Source organism: Pteropus vampyrus, unplaced genomic scaffold (assembly GCF_000151845.1).
Source record: "Pteropus vampyrus isolate Shadow unplaced genomic scaffold, Pvam_2.0 Scaffold99, whole genome shotgun sequence".
Classification (NCBI taxonomy): domain Eukaryota; kingdom Metazoa; phylum Chordata; class Mammalia; order Chiroptera; family Pteropodidae; genus Pteropus; species Pteropus vampyrus.
The window spans coordinates 4,366,979-4,393,861 of record NW_011888880.1 but is presented as its reverse complement, the minus strand read 5'-3'; the positions used below and the strand labels follow the sequence as shown (position 1 = coordinate 4,393,861).

The window sequence follows — 26,883 nt, the reverse complement described above, 5'->3', positions numbered from 1 at the left end:
CAACTTCACTCCAAATCTTTGGTGTAATCGATGTAATCTAAAAACAAAAGGAATTACATAGAATTTCTAAAATTAATTCAGTGGTTTTATTGTTTGCAACATTATGTACAGGCTATCCCAAAGGTCTTATAGCAGTTTTAAGCTATAATAATTTAAAACTACACTAAGAATTTTGGGACACCCTCTATTTCATCTGTGATCTGTGTCCAGTTGTCAGTACAGGAAATAATTGTATATGTTGTTAGAAGTAAAGATTTTCAGTATAAAAGAAACAAAGTTTCAATTACAGAACCAAGAATTTAAATAGGAATGCTATACTATTATAATTGGTTTGGAAGTATCAATATGAATTCATACCTCACAGACATATTTATTTAATAAAGTACATTTCTGTCCCAATCTTTTTCAGTACAATGGCAAAAATGTTGTTGCTTTATTTAGTAAGGTTATGTAATATTTTAAATCCTTTGTTGTCATTTCAACAATCACCATAACAGCATCTTCACCAGGAGTAGATGCCATATCAAGAATCCACTTTCTCTGCTCATCCTTGAGAAGCGACTGCTCATTCGTTGAAGTTTTATCACGAGGTTGCTGCTATTCAGTCACAGCTCCAGGCTCCACTTCTAATCCGAGCTCTCTTGCTCTTTCCAGCACATCTGCAGTTACTTCCTCCACTGAGGTCTCAAATCCCTCCAAGTTATCCATAACAGTTGGAATCAACTTCTTCCAAACTCCTGTTAATGTTGCTATTTTGACCTCTTCCCATGAATCATGAATGTTCTTAATGGCATCTAGAATGGTACCCAGTGTGTTGATCTAGAATGAACACTTTGCAGAAGGTTTTCGATTTACTTTGCCCAGGCGCATCAGAGGTATCATCACTGTCTCTGGGAGCTATATATAGCCTTACAAAATGTATTTCTTAAATAAGACTTAGAAGTTGAAATTATGTCTGATCTCGGAAGCTAAGTAGGGTCAGGCCTGATTAATACGTGGATGGGAGACTGTAGGTGTAAAAAATAAAAAAAAAGGGATTGTAAACTGACAAGGTCCTTGCGATCTGTGAGGTCAACCAAGGGTTGCCTTGCCGCCCCTCCATCCCCACCGCCAAAAAAAAAAGTTGAAATTACTTCTTGATCCGTGGCCTGCGAAATGGATGCTGCATTAGCAGACAGGAAACAACATGCATCGCACTGTCCAGCTCCATCAGAGCTCTTGGGTGACCAGGTGCACTGTCAACAAGCAGTAATATTTCGAAAGAAATCTTTTTTTATCTTAGCAGTAAGTCTCAACAGTGGGCTTAAAATATTCAGTAAACCATGTTGTAAACAGATGTGCTGTCATCCAGGCTTTGCTGTCATGTGCCACTTAAAGATGAGGATACATTCTCAGAAATGCATTGTTAGGCAATTTCTTTGTAGTATAAACATGTATATTTAGACTGGTACATGCACAGAGAGAGGGATGATGAGGAAAAGTCTCTAGAATCAAAATACCTTTATGTTTTTAATTTAAACATCAACCAAATTACCCTTAATATTTGACTCCCTAAACCTCTGTGACATTTTCACAGATCTTCAATTTGATACTTTTTTTTCCCTCTGAGCACAAAATATGACTTCCTTGGATTTCAAATGTATACTTAACTTTTTTGGAAAGTATATGATTATTTATCTTAAACAGACTTTTTTTTTTTTTTCAGAGTAGACTCTGCTCGAAACCGAGCTAGCCATTTCACTCTGCTATAATCCCGTGGGCAGAAATTATCACCTCCATGTTACAAATGGTAAACTGAGGTTTAGAGAGGTTAAGTGATTTCCCCAAATTGTTCATTGGCCAAACGGAGATTCCAACCCTGGTCTCCCTTGCTCTAAAGCCCCAGCTCTTTGTCACAAAGCAATGAAACAGTGTTGTAGGTGGTGCGTGTGTGTGCGTGTGCATTCAAGGTTCTCCCTCCTCTATTAATCACAAAACAATTACTGAAAGAAGTGGGGATGGGGAGGATCTTGCATTGACTTATAAATTTAAAAAAAATACGAAATTAGTATGTTATAAACTGAGATGAAGTGGTTCCCAGTTTACGACTGGTGTCTCCTGCTCTCACTTCTTTCATGCAGATCTTGAATGAACAATGAAAGCCACATGTCAATATTTCCAAGGGTGTGAATTTCTCTCGCAGTGACAGCCCCATGAAATAACCATCAATCGTATCTGGCATAACGTAGCCATCTTACTAGGCTTTATTTTTTCCATGGCACTCCGGCATCTGACATTTGGGGACGCATTTATCTGGTTACATGTCTTTTTCCAGCTAGATTATAAGTCCCTAGGGGTCAAGGGTATTAATTTTTATTTTCAGAGCTTGTCACAGTACTTGACACAGAGTGTGAGCTTACGCATTTCGGTTCAAATTAAATATTTTTGTCACTCGCTTAAAACATGGCAGTAGGTGGTGCGCAGTATTCGTAACTCAAATGGGACCTTTTAATCCTCTAGGAGTAGGAAGTCAATTTTATGAAAAACTTTTAACTTTCAACAAGTAATAGTGTCCCTTTTTGTCCTTATCCATTTTCGTTCATGTCAGTTTTGCTTGCCTTTCCCTCCGATGGGAACTCGCTGAATAGAAACCTTATAAGTGTAGTTGAGGATAAAAAGGAAAAAATGCACAGGGAAGTGAAACAGGATATAATGTGTAATTAATTACGTAGGTTTACTCAAGTCAACCAGTAAATCCTAACATAGACAGTATGAAATTATTTCCCATTTATGAGGTCTGACATTTACCTTTTCTTCAGCGTTCCATCACCAATGATGATCTGCTTCGATTTTATCGTGTCAGCATACAACTGAACTCACTATTTTAATGTCGTGATGTTTGGGAGAAATGATGAACAATTTTTGGTACAATGAAGTGAGGCAAATCGGTTAAGAATCAGCAGGCTGTTTGGAAACAAATGCCTCCTGGCATACTCACGCTGCAGTTCCTGAGACAGTATCACTGCATGTTCTCCATAATCCAATCACTTTTAAAATGGCTTTAAGTTCCTCTTTTTGAGCACTACTGACGTTAAGCATGAATGAATGCGAACACTTGCACCATCAAAAACAAACAGCATCTTACCACCCAGAATGCCCGGGCAGGAATTCACAAAAACAAGATTTAATTCCTCAGAATGGCAGTGGGTGGTCTTTCCAGAAAAATGGCTTAATAAATTTCACTGAAATAGTAATTTGGTGCCTTGGTATCGGCATTTGACTGCTTGTTATTTGTATTTTAACTGTTATCTTTAAACGAAAAACTTAGAGTATTTAACAGAGAAATTTAATTCAAAACACAATTTTGCAAACCGCTATTTTTTTAAAACTGTAAGGTTTTACTGACAATTCCTGATAATGTGTGGTATGGCCCTTCCCACACTTGACTTTTTAGTCACTGTGACTTAGTGTGACTCCTTAGCAAGAAATGAAACTTGCTTTGCCCATGGCATTCAAGGATTTGTAGCTGTGTTAGTGGAATCTGCTAAAAGTCAAGTTAAGACACTCAATGAATATATTAAAAGCCTACCTTGTAATACATAAAATCACCTATTAAAATCTGCCTTGTAATAAATAAAATCACCAATTATAAGGACTTCGCTATATCCTACACAGAAAATAATTAATTTACTTAAAATTGCATTTTTATAATAGCTTCTTTTATAATGTAATGGGAAAAAATGACATATTTTGGCCTAAAAATCTTACTATATCATGGTGGTCAGTGTCTGTCAGCCATTCATTTTTCCACCAGCCAGATGATGCCGTATCTTTGTTTAAATCATACAAATCGCAGCCATGTCCACACCGACTAAGGCCACTAAGGGTAAAGGAGTATCACTGCCCTGGATAATTTTCCAGCTTAAAAGCTTTCTCCTTCTGTATTTTCTAACCATGTATGAAGTATTTATAAAAAATTCTCTGATCTTATTTCCTGTAACTTGCTGATTAATAAACTTCTTGCCATCCTTGGTATTTTAGCCACTTTGTTCCACATAAAACTTTACAGAGTAATTTAATGTGGGCTGAATTCCTCTCGTCCTGATGCTTTGTCAAGTGCAAGTCCCTCCTGTGGTCACACGTATCTTACAGCCTTCAGTGATTCCCAGTGGAGCGCATCAGTCTTATTACAGATTCTGTCTTCGACTGGTTCTAAGTGAGAAGGGCTCTGCGGCCTTCAGCTGTACACCCTCAGCTTGACCAAAGCATAAAATGTTCTGGACAGATCAAATGCAAGCTCACTTCTAGCTACTGTGACCCCGTAAGTGGCTCATGAGTGGTACAATACTTGAAAAAGAAATGGAGGAAAACAATAATCTGAAGAGCAGGCTCCATCTCTCCACACTAACTTGATCTTGGATGGTTTATTCACAGAAGCTCTGAACGTCGCTTGAGTGTCATTGACTCTATATTGAGGTTGTGGATAGTATCTTGGGGCTACAGTATTATTTCCAGATTACAAGACATCCATTAAACTCCCTTACTACATTTCACCTCTCCAGCTCCAGGTAAAAAATGATTCCTTGACCTTAAAACGCTAAGAAACAGCAGACAGAGATGTCATCCCCTTACACTGCTTCATCGAACACAGAAATCCTGGTTAAGAGGATCATCGTCTTCTCCCCAGTCAGAAGCCTAAGGCAAGAGAAGATTCCTGAACGTCAGGAATATGAGGCTCTCTCTCCCTCCATAACTGAGGGCTTTCACGTGGGCAGTCAAAACAATGGTGGGTGAGGGAACGCAAAGCATTTTAAAGCTCTCGAGTGCCGATGTAGTAATCAGCCCAGGGATGGGGAGGACGGCAGAGCAAACCCATCCCCCGAGAGCCTCGCACTGCGAGCACGCGCTGTCTCTGCCCACACGACCCCGTCCAGCCTCCTCCACTGTCCCTGTAGGTCCCCAGGATCACGGAAACTTCGCTTCACAGAGGACGGACCAGATTTTCTAAATATTTGCATAAATTGCCCAAGATGACACAGTAGGTAATGTAGGGTGTGCGGGCATCAGAGCCCTCTGCCAGACTTCAAAAGACTTGTCTTTCTGTTCTACCTTTGCTGTAAAGCCTTGAAGAGGCTTGGTAAGTATGTGGTTTAACTTAACACTGATTATCCTAAACTTTCTTATCCATGAGCAGCGCACTTTCTCCCGTCCAGTAGGATTTGGAATTAAATCCTGACCCCAGGTCCAAAATCCGGTGTCTGGCTTCCTCTATGAAGCCTGTGTCCTCTCTCACGGGCCTCTTCCAGGCTGGGTATCGGTGCCACAAGGAGAGCAATGACAACGGGCACTGTTCTCTGAATGGAGAGACTGTTTTCTCCGTGTGGGTCTAATTTGCAGAGCTGGGTTTCTGGTGGACTCGCTGAGTTCTGAGAGACTGCCTGGTCATTCTAAGATTAGACCGCCTACCACGAATCCCTACCCATCACCTGGTACCCTGAGACAGCAGGACCTGCCTCTTTTGGGTTCCGGATCCTTCTCCCAGGGGCCTGGCTGGGCTCCTCCAGTCAGGATTCACTGCTCATCTTTGGAGTTCCAATGTTTCTGGATGTCAGAGGTTACAAAGGCCTACAGACTGCAGACAGGTGGTAAGAATGAATGAGGCTGGACAGACGATCTGAGGTGAGCTGCTGAGTCTAAGGGTCTCGAGGGGAAAGCTACTGGCCTGGAACCATTTGGGAATGTGGGCCCATTTTCATCACCTGTATAGATTTTCAAGAGATGATAAAAATCTCAATTTTTATGTAAAGTTGGTATAATCTAGTGGTATTTTTAAATGTTATGTGGACATACAAACCTGGACACTATCCACAGTCGGTCAGTTTATGACTTCTGCCTCAGTTAACTGCTCAGCCCTGGCCTAAAAAGTATAATACAACTAGGAGAGTATAAGCCGGCAACATAAGTTGATGTTTGAGAATTAATTATGGGAAATTCTGATAACAACATCAATACATTACAAAAGTAGCCCATTCTATTATGGGAGACAATTCTCTGTGAGTTTCTCGCATTTCCACATATTTTGTGAGCAGAGACGCTGACAGCCTTTGTTGCAGACATTCTGTTCCGACGTGTTTACAAACAGCCTTTGAAGATAGTGACAGAGTCTCTCTCGAGCGCTACGCTGACTTCCCATCGTAAAATAGTCAGGGTTCCTAAACTCAAGGTTCCTCTCACATACTTCCATCTGCTTTCCCATTTGTGTCATTTTGAGATTTGTACCTCAGGAATCCAGTGCAAATGCTGAACTCTGGTTATTGTTACGAGGACTAAGAGCTTGGTCTCTGCCCCAGGAGTTTCATGGCTTCTGCCAGCATCTATAAAACCGGGGCAGACTCACAGGCTGCAAATAGGGTAAAATCTCAGGTTCTTTATAGTTCTTAACAACTGATATATTAAAGTTTTCCTTCCACTTTAAACTCTGCCTATAGCAGCTTGTCTAATATTAACAGCTTACTGTCTTCTATACTAGCGATCACGTTTCCCTAAATCAGTATGTCTCTGGCTTCCTTTTTAAAGTACATTGCCTTATTCTGCCTCGAAACATCCGTGAACGCTCATCATTTCAAACACCTAAACCTCTTTCTATTCCAGTGTTTCTATTTTAGGCCTCCATCTTCACCTTCAGACAGTAGCTTAGTGTTCAGCAATAAAACAAAATGACGAGGCAGACCTTCAAGCTATACTGCCCAGGGTTTGAAACTGTATTTTGCCACCTACTGGCTGTGCTCCTTTAGACAAGTTATTTAACCAACTCATGTCTCAGTTTCCTTATCTGTAAAATAAGGATAATAATAGTAATTAATGCCCAGCATTATTTGAGAATTAAATGAGTTTATGTATTTATAAATGTGCTTAAAATAGTATCTGGTACAAAGTGAGAATGCAGTAAATGTAACCAGTTATTCAACTGAATATTTTTTCAATAAATCGAGTTAAGGGCTCACCTTAAAAGCGGATTGTTTGCTATTTACAGTCTAACTCGGTCACTGTGAAAGTGAATGGTAAATAATTTAGGGCTGCGTATGTACTCGGTCCTTTCAGAATTCAAATCCTTGATAGTTTAGTAAAACATATCATTTCCATAAGCTCTTTGAAAAATCAACACCTCATATCCCAACCTTCTCCAAATGATATGAAAGATTCAAGCACAGCCCCCCGCTCCAGTCAAACTGCAAATATACAAATCATTTCTACAAAATGTACAAATAAATTTTTTATAAAAATGCCAGACAACTCTTCCATAGATGGCCTTGTATACTCAGGATACCTATCATCACATAAACATTACCGGTTTTCTTCAAAGCCCTACCCTAACCAAAAAGCCAGTTCACCTAAATATCACTTGTCTAAGCAATGTTTCTACCGATGTTTTCACCGATGTGCTGTGACATTTCTCTTAATGGTCTCGAACAACACCCCTTGATTTTCTAAGAGGTGTGTCCTTTCTATCTTTCTAAACCTGTAACAATTAAAATAAAAATTCAAAAGGGGTAAAAGGGAAAGAGGAAAGGCTACAGAAATCAGATCTGGTTTTCCTACACTTTCCCCCTCCCTAATTCCAGGCAGCTAATCCCCTCTCTAACAGCACAAAGGAATAGCTAGAGCTAAAGAAAGGGAGATAAAACCTGCCAGCCAGGGCATTGTTCTTGCTAATCTGTGCTATTTACATAAGGGTGAGAAGGCTTGTTTCCTCATTTAAACAGGCTTAAAAGCCTCTTTGCAAATGAGATTTAGTTCCTACAGAAGAATGAATTCGAGCTCTTTGGTGAGTTTCTGCTAGACCAGCACTGGGATCTGGCTTGGCAGTAACTTAAGCTACTTCTTTGGCCACATACAGTACATGCAAAGATTGCTTCCAGCTGCCAAAACTGAAAAGCGTCAAGCTGATTAAATTCTTTCCAGGAGGTGAACAGTATAAGGAGCAGGTTAAGAGGCCAATAATATCAGCTCTGAAACGGTACCTGGGCAAACTCGTGCTTTATGCAGGTGCTTTAAAAGTGGCTTTGAACTTTCAGAGCCCCTTGAATCTTCCTTTGAAAGGGAACAGAAAGGCAGATAGCAAATGAAATTCAGAAACAAAAAAGACTTAAAATAGTCTCAGATTTGTGAGGTGAAGACGCTCTAAACTCTTTGATTCCCCGCTGGTCTGAGTGGCACAGGGCACAAGGATAACGCGACTGACCTCTGCCAGGGTCAGCACAGAAGAAAACGAGAAGGAAAAGCTTTTCCTAACACAGAGGAGCACACACTTTGTATCGAACTCTTAGCTTTTAAACATCAAAATCACGTTTACGCATACTGTACCTATGATCTGTTTTACCTGGCACACCTTGAACAGATGTTCAGTGTGACCTTGGCCTGAGGTTCAGCAGGGTGAACAGCACGACCTTGGTTAAATTTGCTCCCAGAAGGTACCAGGGTAGTTACTCCCTCCATTCTTAAATCATCAAGATCCTCTGTAACAACACAATTATAGAGAGAAAATTTAATTCTAATAGTCTTCAAAAGAAAAGTCCACGTTTTCAGGTGTTTGCCAGTAGTTTGTTAAGTACAACATATTTCTGCTGTGCAAAAATCTTACCTCATCCGTTAATTATTTTTTAAATCACTTCTAGATGTAGCTGGAGACAAATTACATAAGATTTACAGGAAGCCAAACCACCTCAGCAGCGACTGGTCCCCAGATGGTCAAGACTTAGGTCAATGACCACCAGCTTCCCTATTTTTGCCTTTGCTTCCAACTCAGAACCAATCAGAAAAAGACAAATTTGCTCCCAAACTGATTACGTAACATCCTTTGCTTCTTATTAGCCCACCCGCTGCTTCCCCATCCAACATTCCCCAACCAGAACATATCTGAAGCCTTCGCTCTTCCCATTCTAAACCTTCCCTTTCCGTCCTCCCCTGGGGAGGACGACAGGACACCGGGATAGTCATGCCCCAGCTGTTCACTGAGGTCCCTTCCTGTTTTTCTGGGTCCCCAATCAAGACTTAAAAGATCTAAATGTCTTTTATATTTCAGTCCTGATGCACTAGTACGTGACCTCCGGTTTTATTCGGAGAACAAGAAATCTTATAAAAGCGATTCCATTTACTTGCTCTCAGCTTTAGCAAAAAAAGGTACATAAAATCTCAGAAGATAAATTATAATTTTGCTAAAACATTACCCACTATTGAGGTTATAATCTTTTTAAGGAGGAAAATCACTCTCTCTTTGGGTGGACTGAAAAAAATCAATACTTTTTCTCCCACCTTCTAAGTTCTTCTAGCTGGGCCAATAATCAAATTAACAGAGACAGATTAACGGAAGGAAATCTAATTTTAATAATGCCCAAGGAGAATTCACATAAGCATGAAAATTCCAAAGATACTGAGTTAACATTGGGTATATATGACATTTTACGACAAAAGCGAAAGGGGTGGGGAGACGGGGCATTAGATTTCAAAAGTGAGATTGGGTAATTTATAGTTAGTTGAGAAAGAATGGAATATACCTGACAGGAAAACTCTTGCTAAGCAACTCAGAAACAGTGGGTCACAGCAGGTATCTAGCTAAGGGGCCTGAAGTCTTCCTGACCCATGCTAGGGTGAAGAATCTCAAGGTGATTAAGCCCACTTGATATGGACGCTAAAGAAAATACTCTAGCTAGTGGATTATTTTGCCAAACAAGCAGCCTTAACCAAGGTTATGCTCCTATCTAAACTCTTAAAAGACAGATCTGTAAAGGAAACTAATATGAAATATCAACATTTAGCCTCATTCCGAAAAGGAAAAATGAAAAAAATATATATGGTTCTAGCTTCACTCAGATAATCTCCAGTTCTCTCAAGACAGCCTCCTGGTGACACCAGAAGGTTTCAAAGGGTTATTAGCTAAATTTCCCAGTGAAACTACTCATCATAGTACAGATAAATTGGTTCGTCTTAAATCAACATGGCTAGAGAAACTTTAAAAAGACAATGGAGGCCATGTTTGAGTCATATGTCACTTGTCAACAATGTAATTCTAGAAAACCTGCAAAGGTGGGATATGGCCAGGACCCAAAGCTTCGAGGGCCCTCTGAACACCTTCTGAGGAATTTTCCACAGCTTCTACAGTACAAGAGAACGGAATATGTTTTAGTTATTGTATGTCTTTTTTCAGGAGGGGTTGAAACATCTCTTTGGCAAAAAGCTACGTTCTTTATAGTTGCTGAAAAACTACCTGATTTCCTGTTTTCTGTCTTGGGAATACAAACTTTTTAATCAAGTACCCAGGCACACATGTCACAAGAAACATTATAAAAGAACTCTATAGGACGTTACCTCTGACTCAGAAACCACGCTGCTCTCATCTACAAACTTCTGGAAAAGCGGACAGAATCAATGGCATTCTTAGATAAGTTTAACACAACTCTCAGAAACACTTGAGTTCCCTTGATCAAAGGCACTTCCACTCTTCCTTATGCTGGTACAATTCACTCCTTAGGGACACACTGTTCACTTCTCTATGAGCTGGCAACTGGAAGACAGTGTGCTTCAGGGTTTTACCTATGGTACTACACTCTGTCCCGCTGTACACAGACATCGCAAAATATTGCAGGAGATTCATGTACTATTTCCAGACCTATCACCAAGAGGTAAAGGTCACACTCAAAATATCTTAAACAGCCTCTTAACAATATTCGACTATGAGATTTTGCCTGTTGGAAGATACATCAGAGAAAAACTGCTCTTGAAGCTCATGCAAAGGGATTCTACCAAGTACTGTTAACAACAAATACAGAAGTAAAACTCGCTGGAGTAAATCCCTGGGTTAACATGTCACAACTAAAGAAGCAATCCGGAATCAACAAAACAAGACGCCTATTTTAATAGGGGACCTCAAACAGGATTCGCAGAGTTTCTGTGGAAGCGGCTGATCTTCCTGGCAGACAGATGCCCCAAGGCCTTTAGAACGATCCGATGACCTCAGATAGTGGGCAGCTTCTGCCCAAGATGTTAGATCAAAACTCCTAATTCCTATTTTGTTTTTCATCTCCTTACTTACGGTCATTCCTTCTTCTCATTTTCTGTAGACTCCTTGTTGTCTCCTGCCCATAATAGCCCTTTTTTTTCCCTTTTGTTCCATTCTTATTAAAATTACTAGATCACAGCAAAATCATTCTAACCTCAATCTCTGCTTACCCAGCTCATGTAAGGCCCTGGTTTCAACATCATGTCACGAATGATGCCTTTTTCCTGGATACCTATGTGTTCCTACCAGATACGCCTTCCTCTGTGGCAGGATGGTTCGTCTTGCTTATTTCATACCTATATCTCATACCCTTTAGGAATGGTATTACATTATCTGTACAGAGACACCCTAATTCTATAAATTGTGAAAGCTGTACATCGTAATTCAGATGCAAGCTCCAAAATTAAGCTACCCTTGATTATTCGGACACTTTATCTGGGTGAGTTATTGATTCATTGTTTATGTAAACAATTAAAGCAGATCCGTCTCAATTCCTTGGCAAGAGATAGTGATAATCTAGGCTTCTTAGCCACTAATCACGGTAGTATCTGTGCCACTGCTAATACTTCTTGCTTCATTTCACTCCATGAAACAGGTAAGGTAGAAAAGGCTATATATGATCTTAAGAAAAAAGCTACTTGGCTTTCTAAGGTTGATCCTTATGACCAGTGAGATCGTTCTCTTGGCCTTGGTTGGCAATTCATATTCTTGGTTCAGAAGCATCTTTAAAAAACTTTCGATTGTTCTCGTTTTTATCACAGTGGTCATGATGCCAGTCCATTGAATTCTGTCATCTGAAGGCTTAATCTCAGTGCTTTAATACAAGTCTTAAAAGCTTCTGTACAGCACTTTCTCAGCAGATGACCACCATGATAATACAATGTAAAAAAAATTAGTAAGCTCTTGTGACACAATTGACTACGGAGACAAGTGAAGAATCAAGCAGTGAAGATGTGGATCTCTAGTCCTACCTTTTGGCCAACTTCCTGAAAGGGAGAAAGCAACCGAAAGAGAAGACTGAGAGACGACTATACAGACAGACAATGGATAGATCACAATGACATTAGAACACTGAGCCACAACCTCGGCTAGAATTACCCAGTGATGCCAAACCACAATTTCTGCAGTAGTTGGCTCAAAACATTCAGGACTCTGTTGATACAGACCAGTTTTCCTCCTCTTATCCCCATTTCCAACTCAGGACCAACCAGAGAAAGTCACCTATGCTCCCCAAACCAGCTGCATAAGATAATCTGCTTCCAGTTAGCCTGCCTCCAGCCTCTCCATGCCAACTACTTCCGATCAGAGCATACTTTGAGATTCCCTGCTCCCCACCCCCAATCTTTCTTTCTCATTATAAAGCTTTCCCACTCCCCTACCTGTCTTCGGGTCTCTGGTAAATGCAAGTCATGGTAGCTGACTCCCTTGCTATAAGAAGCTCTGTATAAATAGCCTCTGCTTATTCTCGCTTGGATGGTCTTCATTTATTTCCATAATGGCAACATTTAATAGCTACAGGTTTGTCACATAGAAAAGATATCTGAGTTCCTTCTATGGTTTCAGAGAAGAAATGGGTCTGAGGAGCGGAAAGTACATTTCTGAGTCAACATTAACAACCTTCTAACATTTACAGCTGTTCAAAGGCATATTGAATAGTGCTGTGTGGGAGATGTGAGCATCCCATCCCTGAAGTGTTTAAAGCAGAGGCTGGATAATTACTTATGGTGGATGATTTAGAATTTTGCAAAAGCACCACACTAAATGATCTCTCAGGTTTCATCCAAATCTAAGCTTCTCTCAAACATTCTCATTACAAATCTATGATGGATTTAGTGTATATCTGATAGTGATAAAAAGAGGAAATTGAATGTTTAAAACCAGATTGTTTAAATGAAACAACAATCTCTTGGAGGCCGTATTGCTATGAATTAAAGCTAAAAGTTGCTTCCTTGGCTTTACTTTTGGAGCTGCAAAGCACATCATACTTCTTAATGAGGTGAGTACTGAGTTATTCTTCATCCCGACATGAAGAAATTATATGGTTCACTCTGCACTAGAGAATCTACATATGATGATTACCTCTTACCTTTAAGGGCATGTTCAAATCTCAACGCTTTACTTGCCTTTACACCATTTTTTTCTACTAATAAGATAAAGAATAGGGTTATGGAGCTTCATGATGATTATATAAGCATTTGTAGGTTGCTTGAGATATGTAGAGAAAGTAATAAGACATGAATTCTACGACTGCATTTTTGAAGATTGCCTAGCCACCCCATCTCCATCTGGGTATCATTTCTTCTTTTCTCCAGTTCAGAATAGCTGTCATAGTATGGGAGAAAAAGAGAATCTTAAAGAAGCCTTCTGGAATTCATTTGCTTGTTCATTGGAGACTGTATGGTGCTGCAAGCTGAAACTGCCTCAGCAACTGCTATGGCTATAAAAGTGTCAGATACAACTGTGATGATGGCAGTGAAACTGGCTTCTGCAGTCCTAGGAGAGGTCTTACTCTGAGAAATATTCCTTCCTTCATTCTCTCTTTACCAAGATTCACTCTGTCAAGCAAAGTCAATGGGCCACATAAGCCCTTTATGTCAGTATAAAGAATAACTCAGTAGATACAAAATCACTGTAGTAAGGAGAGTCTCTGACCAACTCAAAATTTCTTTGAAGCAATCAGAAATACTTTTCCAACAAAGACTCCCATGATTCTTAAAGTAACAGTTGATTCTTAAAGTAACAATAAAGGAACATTATGTAAAAAATAATCTGATGGGAATTTAAAAAAATATACTTGCTCTATTTTGATACTTTGAAATCAAACTATCTAGTCAATGTTAATGTTTAGTTAAAGTAGTAAACAGTAAAAAAATAATGTAATGTAATCAGCTCTATCCCAGAAAAAAAAAAAAATAAATGTTTTAAATGCTATGGAAAAAAATGAGAAAGCAACTAATCGAAGTTAAAAAAACAAACAAACAAACAAAAAAACTGCCAGATATTGTCTATTAGCTCTTGGCACTATTCTGTTTTAATTTTGTAGACCCATTTTAGTTTTCTGACTAAAACCTGAATAAGGAATTATTCATAAGTTAAGTAAATTTGGTACCAGTGTGCATTACATGAATATTATATTTAAAAGAAGAGAGTACCATACTTATTTTTTTCCACAATAGAAAGCCCAAAGCAGTAATTTATTTTTAAAGGTAGTCTATAAAACCATGATGCATCTTTTGAGTCACAGGGACGCTAATTGAGAAAAGTGAACTAATTTATGACAAAAGACATGTCAGCACTTTATCTTTCTACCATCCAAATAACCAAGAATTAATCAAGCAGAGAATTGTTTTGATTTAATTTAAGAAAATAACAGCTGCCTCGATGAAATAACCCTAGGACTTGCATTTCATTCAAGTGTAATCCATGAAATAATTTACAGCTGCCCAAACTAGACAATGTGGGATATGAGTGAATTTTCACATCTGTTTCTAGGAACTTTATAACAAAAAATTAAAAGCTTTCCAAACATAAGTCCCTTCACAGTGATTCAGTGATGGGTTACACAAGAATTATATGGCAGTTTTTCCCTGTACTGCAATTGGTTTGTTGATTTATGCCAATAGAGCTGATTTGGTCAAATATTTTAAGCAGATGTTATATATTCTGAGTGAATTATTAAAAATAAAACAAATGTTAAGAAAACATATAAGAAATTAGACAAGTTTACATAAAATATTTATGAAACCTTTTTTGCTATGTGAGACAGCTATATTTCCTTAAGAGGAAAAGAAAGAATGGAGAACAAAATATAACTCACTTTGCTGGGACAAATTCTAGTTGAAAGGTGGAAGAAGGATGTGAAGGCCATGCTTCTATTGGTTCTTTCTACAATCACGCCTCAAATATGAGCTCACCATTCTTTCTTAGTACATCAGCATGGTACGACTTAACCTAATTTATAAATATTAAGAACGAAGTGGTAGATACCAGAAAGTATAGGTTATAATTTTTAAAATTAACTTTCGTTAAAAAAAATTAAGTTAGAATTGCATTTGAAAAAATAAAATTCTCATGGAATTTAAATGTTGTGCTGAATTTTCCCCTTTCAATAACATAAGAGAGAGTATGTTACAGATTATTTACTTTCCTTGGCCACATAAAATTAATAAACAAAGAAAGTGATTAGACTGGTAAATTATGGAAAATGTTCATGTAAAGCTAAATTTATATATATTCTGTCTTCTATCCTTAACTGAAAGGAACAAGAAACGCCCTGGGATTGTCTTTGTTAGCTACCAGAGCCTATTTAATTTCTTTGACCATCAACAGCCAAACCCATGATGACCACAAACATTTGTAAAAATTTAGAGGCTAGACTTTGTTCGCTTAGATTGCGAATGAATCACAAGACTTGTGCTAATTGAACCCATTGTTATATAAACCATGAAGGCTTTTCCGTTAGTCAGAAAAATTAAGACATCTGGGAGTGGTTTTTTCCTTCCAATCTGGAAGAAAATGTTAGTGCTTCTAGCAAATTCAAATCCACACACTCTCCAAAGCCTGGTTGCCACATCTGAGTGCATCTTTGCTCTTCTTAATTTCCGCCTACCACAAATTCAAGAGATTATATTGTATACACACACAAAAATGGACTTCATGAAACTTTTGTTACACTCTGAAGGGTTGACAAATGGAAGTTGTGAACAATTCTCTTTCAATATGAGTGACCGAAACTCTAGGTATGTGGCTCGTGTCGGGGAGGGTTAGTTATATAAGCAGACTGGCCTGGTACCAGCGCAGTATGATTGAAAGCTCAGGTACAGCCCCCAGTGAAGGGAGGACGCATTGTCACCAACTTCGAAATCTAGAGTCAGTGTCAGAGGAGTAATAAACATCAGGGCCCAGAGTTGAGGGGCGCTAGGGGGAAGCCACAGACAGGAGATGGACAGAGAGTTTAGAAGTAGAGGGCTTTAGGAATGCAACTGGAAAACAAAGTGAGGCAAACTGGGCAAAAATGTTCAGTGTAGATGTGAGCAGTGCAAAGGTGGCACCAAGGTAATCTCAGGGAAAGGCTGGTTAATCTTTTCAGAAGGCTGGGACTAGGTAAATTATTAATTTTTATGGGGTAGTGGGTATAAATGCGTAATTTTTTTCAAATATGAAAATCACTGCAAAATGTTGTGAACACATCATTTTAACTACTGTTAAAAGTGTATTTGTTCAATTTTAATTCCCTTGGAATTATTACTTCTCAATAGTGAGAAAGCATTTATCGTCCCAATACTTTAGCTACGAATTAGGCACCATTATGTTACAGCAAGTATTATTCAGCCAGGACAGGTGATTCAGCACACTTACATGTATTCCTTTTGTTTCTAATTATCAGTCCTATGTAATACAATTTTTATGTTCTGGTAAGCTCTGTTAAATAAATAAGGTCCTATGTTGAGAAGTTCCTAAGTACACTGTATTAATTTGTTACCTAAGAATGAACTTTGACCCTTAACCTAATAATTATACCCTGTACCATATTTGATGGTATTTTAATTCTTGATCCAGACCATGAATATTAACTGAGCTCATTTCAAGGGGTATTTCTGCATGAATTATATACTTTTCTAACTCAAAATAAGCTCTTTGGCGAGAGTACAATAAATGCATCAACTGTTACAATCCCATCGCTAGCAGTTAAGTTTTCTATAGCCATGTTTTAAACTTATTTTTAGTAAAGCTGAAGTCAGTTTATTTTGTATACATGGCACAAAACTAAATTGGGGAGGTATTAGTGAGTAAACTCAGGATTTATCCTTAGTTTCTCTTGGATTTCAAGTGTAACTAGTCTTGGATGGTTGACATCTTCCACTACCTTCCTCCTTTTGTCTTCCATCTCTTATATTCTCTATTGTTGCTTGTCTTAGCTTTGGTGGTATTCTTCCTTCACTAAACTCTTGATCGGATAGTCTTCTTTTGCTTCAATTGTCCTACATTTTATTTCCTTTAAACTTCACTACCTTCCCTCTCTGAACTTTGTGCTATTGCTCTTGAGATTTTTCAACCCACCATGCAATATTCTCAAGGAGGTAAATGAAAGTCAACTAAATACACACAAAAATGTAAAGAAAAAATAAGGAAAAAAAGTTTCACTAAGCTCATCCCATTTGTTGGATTCTAAATACAATATGGTTAATCTAAAAACGGTAGTAAATATCATAGCTACCTGTTGTCAACCCTACCCCCACCTCCCAACACACACGCTCAGTTTCTTTTTATTTCTGTCTTACACTCAGCCTCTCAAGATAAATAAGAAAAAGAATCAAATTTTAGGGGGGAAAAAAAAAGAAGATCATGGCTGGCCATATACTAAAATTGCTGCTGATGTTTTTTGGCCGTGGTGGCCAACTCATTCGCCCTGTGGTGTGCCACAGGCGAGAAGCAGGCCCAGGACATACCTTTTCCCGTCACCAAGATGTGAGCCACGCGCCACAAGATGTTGCCACCCTGCCTGACTCATTGTAAATCCACTTTCCATTCTGTGTTGCTTTCTTGGAACTCACACGCTGTTCTCATCTCTTACACTTCAAGCCACGAAACACTGTCGCCCCAAGTGAAATTTTACAAAAACTTTCAATTTTGTTCCATTTCCTTGGAGAGCTGCCTCTATGGAACTGTTCTTTAATAACATGTCATGCAATATGATGGCATGTAAGAAGTTCATCTCACTTCCTACGTTATACACATTTTTTGAGTTTCTTAAAATTGGGTCTTTGGTGATAAGGAAAAAGATATTTAAAAATCTAAAAATGTACAAATTGGCTACACAACACACTCCCTGTACAGAAACTCTGGCCTCTTTCTGTGCCTTGAGCAATGCAGGAGTGTTAATGTCATCAGGTCTCTGTACTTGCTGTGTCCTCTGCCTGGGGTGCCCTTCCCCCAGCAAGACCACGCCATGCTTCTTCACTGACATCTCTGCTCGAATATCACTTTCTAAGCGGGTTCCTTAACTATTCTATCTTCTATCATTCTTTATCCTTTTTACCCTTCTTAATCTCCATAACATTTGTTACATCCTGGAGTCACATTATATATTTATTGTTCATCATTTAATTCTTCGCTAATAAATCCCCAGGAAGGCAAAGACTGTCTCACATTACCATACAGTTCTGCCAATATAATCAATGCCTAACTCAGGTATGTATTCAGTGAACAAGTGAACGAATCACTGCAGCACCAGGACACTATTATCTCCACTTTATAGGTCAGGTGTATTATAGACACGTGCCCAAGGCACGCAGTACTGATTGGAAGAGAATGGTCTGAGGATCAGCTTTTATATATTCATACAAACACCTACAACAAATGATTTCTCAAATTAGTGATTGTATACATTATTATTATTAACACAGTATTATTTGCCTTTTATATTTCAATAAACTTATATCCAGTGAACTCCATATGTAAGATATTACTCTCTAATGTCAAATTTTTAAAGGATGATCATCATCTGTTGAGTACCGATTATAACTATTCTTACTTGCATTCAGGTATTACACCTTATTTTGCCCCACATGACAACCCTCCTGGGCAGTGCTTCTCAACAAAGGGTGATTTCTTCCTCCCTCCACTACAAAGAGACATTAGAAAATGTCTGAAGGCATCTTTTGTTGTCATAACTGGGAGGGAGCGAGGAGGAGGCTAAGTTCACCCTGTGGGATCTGACATTTGAGTTGGGGTTTAATCTGATCAAGTTACAGAACCAGTACCATGGTTCAGCCTGGATTTGAACACTAAGGTGATGGTTTTCCCAACACAGCACAATACCCCACCCGCCCTACGGTACTGATGAACTCCGTGCTACACAAAGGGAACTTCGTCTGCTAGGGCTACGGTGCTTTTACCTGATCTCAGTACCTCGTCATGTCCCCTCCCCTAAATGACATCTAACCAATGGGGATTTTACAGGAAATTTCATGAGACTATGGAAGTGATAGTTCAACTGAACTTTGCACAGCAAAACTTTCCCCAAGTCACCTTAAAACATCTCGGCTCTTTCACCGATTTTTGCTCCCTGTGGCTGCTTCGCGTTTTGTGTTCTATGTTCTTTTCTGATTCCCCCACTTTTCCTTTCCCGACCGCAGCTTCACCTGCGGTCCTTCGGAAGCACAACGGACCCCACTCTGTTTACGCCCTCCCGCAACGTCATGATTAATCAAACGAAGATTCCGCCTTGAGTTTTATCTTCCTCACGGAATATTTTCTGCCATGACCATTTATTACAATGCCTTTTGGCACTGTGAAAGCCTCAAGCTTATAGCCATACCACAAACCTACCACTCTGCTATATAAACAAAAGCACACGCGCCCTGGAATTCTGGTCCCTTTTCCACTTAGAACACTGTTGTTCTTTCCATGCCTTTCCAGAGCACTGAACATGCAGAAGAAAACAAGAGGAACAGACAAGCAAACGCTGACATGCTGAACACATCTGGGCCAAGATGGCTGTCAGGCGGCTCTATGACCCCTGCCTGCCGGTACTCGTCCCCTGGCATAATTCTCTCCCATTACAGATCAGCTAAACACAGGAAGTTGGTTTCTAATAAAACGAAGGAAGGTTGATTGAGCATCCTCTGCAATTAGGTTTTGAAAGGCTGTGACTTTTATCTTGCTAGCATACTTTTTCTTCTGCTTTTTTGTCTTGCACATTTTGATGAAACAAGTTGGGGAGGCCGATGTGACAAGAAACTCAGGGTGGCTTTTGGCCAATGACCAGCCAAGAACCGAGGCCCTTAGTCCAACAACCCTTGAGGAACTGAATTCCGTGAGTTTGGAGGCAAATCCGTTTCCAGTCGAGTTCCATAAAAGACCCTGACTGATTCCTAGATTACAGCCTGTGAGAGACTCAGAAGTAGAGGACCCAGGTGAGTTGTGCCTGGACTCCTGGCCCCCCAAAAACTGTGAGATAATTAACATGTGTTGTTAAAATGTTAAATGTATGATAATTTGTTACACAGCTATAGATAACAAATGCAACACTCAAGCAATTTTTCTTTTCTCCAAATTATTTAAAATAGAATAAAATTCTTAGTGAATTCTTAAAGAATTACTTTAGAGGGTAGTTTTACATTAAATAATCTAAGACATCAAAATATGTGAAAGACAAATAGTTAAAATTCCAGACCACCTTATTGTAAGAGACCTAGTCATTCAAATTATTCCTTAAAATGTTTTCCCAGTTTCAAAATGGCAAGGATAATGATAAAGTAAAGATTAACAGTTATCAAAATTTAACATTTAGCCAAATTTATGATATAGCTAAATTGTTTGTAGGGTGTTTTATATATAGTTTATAGTACTTTGGAGTCTCACCTCTAATCATTTCATATAACACTATTATCCACAGTTCATAATATTTTGATATAATTTTGCCATTTTAAATTAGTATAAAGGTTGATAGTAACTGAATTTTCCCCTTTGTGCTGTAGTGTTGATTATACTTATGATTTATGTGATGTTGTCTTAAATTCATACCGAAATTATAACATTGTTTGAGTGGGGAAAATGTGATCCACTCTGTGACTCAGATCCCATATGTGGTTTTCAGGAGCACGTTAGGACAAAAAAATGGAGGCGGCCCATAGCAGCTTTTCGTGGCACACACACACTCTCTTTCTTCCCCCCGCCCCTCCCCCTCACGTCCACCATTGGAATACTGAAGCACACATGGCCCATCACGTCCCACACTGTCCTAGCTCAGCGTCTCAGGATGGACAGTAGCCATGGCTTCGACAAAGCCAGAGCCAGGGGAAAACTTCAACATTTCTTCTAGGGTTCATCTTCCGGAACTTTTGAACTTAGAGCACTTTTTCATATAAAACGTACCGAATGCATTTCCAGCTCTAACTTCAATATTTTGGTGTTCCTCATTCCAGACAAATATTTATATATTTCTACTTCTATGGATCACTCTTTCCCAACACCAACACTCCACTCTAGGAGGTTTGGTTTATTCCCAACCTCCAAAACACATGCAGGCTGCTCCAGAACCAACTACGATTAAGAAGCATAAAAAAATGCAGCATTCTCTATTTTTCGTAAGTAATCTGAGCATCCATCCTTTTGAATAACGGGAAAACAAAATGAAACAAAAGCATCTGTGTCATGACGATGGCTATAGGCAGCTATTGTCTGTGCAGGAGCTGATGCTCTCCGTGTTCCTCGCTGGACCCACGATCTTTGAAACTTAACAGTATATTGCTTTGCATCATTATTTAAGTTTCAGTCTTTGTCTGCTCATTCATTGAATCATACAACCGTCAGTGAGAACTCACACACAGGTGTGGATCGGTTTTGCCTCTTCCCCATCACATCCATTCAACTCCCATCGGCTTGATAGAAAACTTCCAAGCCACGGGCTGATTTTACAGTTCTTAATTTCGTCTACGTTATGTTGACCTTTTAAATAAATAATAGACGGTCAACGTTTGGCGAGGTGAAGAATTATATCTAGATAAAGAAATGGAAAAGACAGAAGCAGAAGAACACCGAGTGATTACATGAACCGTATCTTTACAGTGGGATGAAAGGCCTTCGATCCTTATTTCAGAAGCATAATTTTGATCATCACTCCTGCCATTTTATTAAGAAAGAGAGAGGACATGAGTTTAAACATTCCTCCTAAGTTTTGAAGACTGATTTTTAGATTGGTAAATAGGAAGGGGTGTGTGATCCAAATTAAAAAAAAAAAAAAATCTAGCATAAAAAAAGGCAACAAAATTGAAACAATCATAAAAATCTTTTTAATAGAAAAATACAGGCTATAGGACAAGAATTCCTACAACTTTCTGCCCATTTTACCTTCGAGTTTAATTCTAATAATATCCACCTTTGTTACTTTTTTTCAATTTCGCTGAAGTCTACTGGGTTCAAAGGCAATTATCCTACCAGTGATTCTGATAGTTTATGTGCCTGAAGTTACACCTTTTAGAAGAAAAAATAAATATTTTCAATGTCTCCACATAAAAACTAATGATACTGTGCATATTGCAAAACCATTAATATATGTTCAAGTGGATGAAGCATTAAATGATGCTAGAAACAAAGTCAGCCAATACTTTATGAGGTAGCCAGGAATTTGAATTTTTCTAAACATGACCATTTTATTTGGGATATTGACTGACTAATTCAAACAGATCTATCTATGAGACTCACAGGAAGAAGAATCATGCTAGCCGCAGTTCCAGAGACATGCAAACAGAGAAAGAACTTAGCAGAAGGAATGAGGTAGGGAAAGGAAAAAAATATAATTATTGATTTACTTGTCAATGTTCCTCACTGATTTTTAAGTCCTGAAAATCAGTAACCATAGCATATTCAACTTTGCATCTCTAGTATTATGCATAGTTCTTGGCATATAATAGATATTTCATAAATGTCCTTATGGGAAATACAATGGATAAGTAAAGCAATATTTAACTATGAAAGGTCTTGAAAGGCAATACAGGTTGAAATGATCAGACAAGCAAAAGAGGTGTGTTGAGCCACGGCATTACGCTGAGAAGTGAAACGGGTTAGTGGTTCAGAGTGTCATCTTTGGAGCAAGGCTGATTCAAATTCTGATTATGCTTCCTACTAGCAGTGTGATTTGGGGCTAAATGTTTAACATCTCAGAGCCTCAGCTTCTCTGTTAGTAAAACGAGGAAAAGCACGGGCTAACTCGGGATTGTCATGTTGGTTAAATGGGTCAGTGCTTGAGAAATCTAAAATGGTATCTGGAATACAGATAGCAGTCAATAGATGTAGTTAGGTTACTATTAGTGATAAAGATGGATTAGAAGTGGGGACACTGCAGAAGATACCAGATTGTCCTATTTCCCTGAAGCTCTGGGAAGAACCGTCCATCATCCTCATATTCATGTCACAGGTATGACTGACTAGCATATTTCACTTCCAAAGAGGCCCTTCAAAAGTTTGATTTTCTGAACTTTCCAGGAAAAGACGACAAATAGTAAACTTAACATATGCCATTTGATAACAAAGCCACACTAATTTGAAATTTGCAATTAATGTGAAAACAAAACTTTTCTCTTCTGACTCACTGAAGTACAAGATTTCATTGTTGGAGCCTTTGCCTACTATTTGTTTGTAAGTACATAGATAGTTGAAGTCAGAGACTAAACTAACATGTCTTTTCATGTTTACCCTTTAATCAAAATTGTTAGCAGACTCAAAATCTATAAACAGTGGGTATCAAGTAATACATGGGAATCTTTCTGAAGTGAAGATTTCGATAGATTAGTTGATACTAACTTAAGTTCATGTCACTACAAAATGAAAACTATAAAACTAGTGGGAAAAGAGCATAATCTTTCAGTTTAATTTTAAGACTAACAGATTTCAGTAGCATTTCTTGACTTAAATGCTGCTCTATATTGACTTCTATAATAAGAGTATTTGCGTTTAAAACCTTAATTGACTTTAAAGGTTTAAAGATATTTATTTATAAAATGCATCTATTTCTGTAGTCTCAGCTAACAAGCCTAGAAGAAACCTGAGATCTCAAGGTACCTTACCTTAGACCTAGGAGTTCTTCGATTTTCGTTCTGCCAAAAGGAAAGCAGCTGAACTGAATAGAAAACTAAGAACAAGAAAGAACAAATTCAGAATCTGGCTCTTCCTTGTAAAAATCTCATCAGTTTCCTTGTCTCTGCCTAACGTTGCTTGTTTCCGTCTCCACATCTCGGCTCATGCTACCTCTCTGATGTCCCTCTCCATTAGTCAGTCCCTTGAAGACATCAAAAGATTCACTGTAGCCAAGAAACTGATTAATCCAAATTCTTTCTAATCAATCCTTATTTATCATTGGAGTGCATAAATAAAATGTACATCACACCAACGTGCCTTATTTATCTTTAACTTACTACTTAAGTGTTTTCTTACAGTTTTCAGGTGTCCTCAACTAAGTTAAAAATTGAGGAAGCGGTTAATATCTTCTGCCTCCTCCTATCGCTCTGGCTGAGTAGCTATTTACCTCACAAAGCTTCGTAGATACCTAAAGGGACTTGCTGAGTATGTGAATGAAGTCAAGAATATACTAAAGTTGGCCTACTTATTGTTAATGATCTAAGTCCAAATATGATTACGTTAAACCATAAAATCACACACATTTCTGAAGTCTTAACATAGATTTACTACACTAACATTCATTCGAGTATTCCCTAGGAATGAATTGGTGAACTGCCGTACATCATTACAGAGAATGAGAGTGTGTGAACTGCCGTACATCATTACATAAAGAGAGTGTGCTCCGTTGTCTTACCCACTGTTACGTTTGCCATCTACTGCATTCCAGAAGCTGCTATGACCACATCATTGTTCTCAATAGTGCCAGCGATTTCTCAAATGTCAAACCTAATGAGACTACTCAGTCTGCATCTTAGTTTGACACCAATGATCACCAACTTTACTTAAAACTGTTCACACACTTGCGTCTGTAACCATGCCATTTCTGGTTTTCCTTATAGCTCTGTGTTAAATCTCTCTTTTGTGGCCTTCACTTTGAGATTCCTCAAGGTTACATGCTTAGTTTTCTTCTTTTCTTATTCTCTGTTCTCTTCTGGATCACGTTAATCCCCATAGGTTCCAACTATGAGACACGCTAATGACACCTAAACACATCTCCATTTTGCTGAACCCCAAGAGTCAATAGGCTCCTGAATTTATAACACAGAAATCAGGGTCCCATTTTGAGCCCTATTGCCCTCGACTCCCCTCTTCCCCACTCATAACCTATCATCGAAGTCTGCTAGTTTTACTTTCCAAGTCTTCCTTACTTGCCTTGGGTTAAAGCACTTGGACTGCTAAGAAAGCCTTCAGCTCTTCTCCCCACTTCCTGTTCTGTGCCCTCAGGTCTGTCTTCCACACAGCTGCCGTGCGAGCTAAAGAATATGCATCTGTTCATGTCACACTCAGAACTTTCTTGACTATAAAACACATCGCAACTTCTTTTCAGTGTCACGGGAGGCCCTGCATGGTATGATAACTCTTCCTTCTTCTTAAGTTCTTTTCTTGCTTCTGACTGCGATCCAGTTTCGCCAAATAACTGCTTCCAATTCCCTTTCATACATCATGAAGTTTTCTTAGCACTGTTTTTGCTCATATTGCCTCCTGGGCTTTGTATTCCTTTCTCCAGCCCCTCATCATCTCTGTCCTCTTTATCAGAGAAATTCTATCCGTAACTTAAGGCTCTTCAACCCTGTCCTCAAAGCTCTAGCATCCTCCAAAACTATCCGATGACTATCTAATATCTAACGGCTTTCCAGTGCAACACGTTCCTATTATACTCCTCTCTTTACGACATGGTTTTATATTTTTTGCTTAATATATCTTTCTCACATAAACAGTGAAAAACTTGAGGAGAGAAGCCATGTTTCATGGCTCTTTCTATGCTTGATTTCTATTTCACTACTCAGCACATAATAGACTATCAAGAGGCTCACTGAATAAATGAGAGAATGAATAAATTAATATAAAGCTACTATACTGCTTCTTACCATTTGTTTATATTCTTGACCAGAAAGTTCTGTTTGCTTTCCCATCAGGAACCTTCACTGGCCTTGCTGGCCACACAGACTTCTAAAGTTGCTCCATAATTCACATTCATTAGAGTCTTGTCGCACATCTCAACCATATCCTTTTGAATACATCTTAGCCATGAACTTTGCCAAATCATGATCGAGACTAGACACATCTGCTTCCCTCTAAATAATATTACTCATAGGTTCCCTTTGATGCCAAAAACCTTACGTGAGAAGTCACAGAACAGATTCTCCAGATTTTTGTATTCAAGAGACTTGGAGGTTCATTTACACTGCGTCTGAAAAGATTCCAATTTCTCAATTAATGTGGATTTTTAGGCTTCAAGATGAATTAGCAGATGTTATGGGCAGAACTGTGTCCCCCAAAATTCGTATGTTGACATCCTAACTCTCAGTACCTCAAAATGTGACTGTTTTTAGAGTAGGGTCTTTAAAGAGGTATATAGTGAAAGTGAGATCATTAGGGTGGGCCTTAATCTAATATACCTGGTGCCCTCTGAAGAAGGTAAACTTGGACATAGATATGTGCAGAGGGAAGACAACAGAGAAGATGGCCATCTAGAGACCAAGGTGAGAGACCTCAGAAGAAAGCAACCCTGCAGACATCTTGACCTTGCACTTCCATCCTCCAGAACCATTGTTTAAGGACCCAGTTTATACTTCGTTAGGACAGTCCTAGTAAGCCAATACCACGGGTGACAATGTCGGTCTTGAATATTTTATTATACTAAAGAACGTTTATGGTAGGAAAACATAAATCTTGCTACCAAATGAAGCAGGGAAGAAAAAGTCTTCTTGGTCTTTTTTTTCGATCAAGAAAGCCTTAGGAATAGCCTGGGAATACCTTCAGCTGTTGGTGATATGCTCTGATTGAAAGTAAGAAACACAGATGGTAGTTTTCATTTTTTCAAATACTCACAAATGCTAAACATCTGGAGATGTGTGGTGTGGGGGTGAATGCTTCCTGAGAGATGCTAATATGCGAAATTTCACTTCTCTGGCCAGAAGTGCTTTGAGGGTAGATACACGAAGATCTTAAATTAGTTCCACTAGCTCGTTTTCATTTCAAAATATCCAAGACACAAGTAAAATCCAACCAAAAATCTACCTCAATATCAGGCGTTAATTAAACACCATAGAACCAGAGCATTTATAGATATAGATGTATGGTCATCAACGGTGACCCCCTTCACTCGCTTCTTGCATCTCCCCCTCATCCTCCAAAAATATCCAATGACTATCACCTTTCCATTA

General features: G+C 38.7%; 1 protein-coding gene across 1 annotated transcript in view; it reads right to left on the bottom strand.

Moving 5' to 3' along the window:
• Positions 1-26,883, bottom strand: part of CUNH8orf34 (chromosome unknown C8orf34 homolog) — a 291,185-nt gene that overhangs the window by 103,779 nt on the left and 160,523 nt on the right. Inside the window, exon 7 of the mRNA XM_011364628.1 lies at positions 8,360-8,495. Coding sequence (XP_011362930.1) covers positions 8,360-8,495 — 136 coding nt within the window. The remainder of the gene's footprint in view (positions 1-8,359; positions 8,496-26,883) is intronic.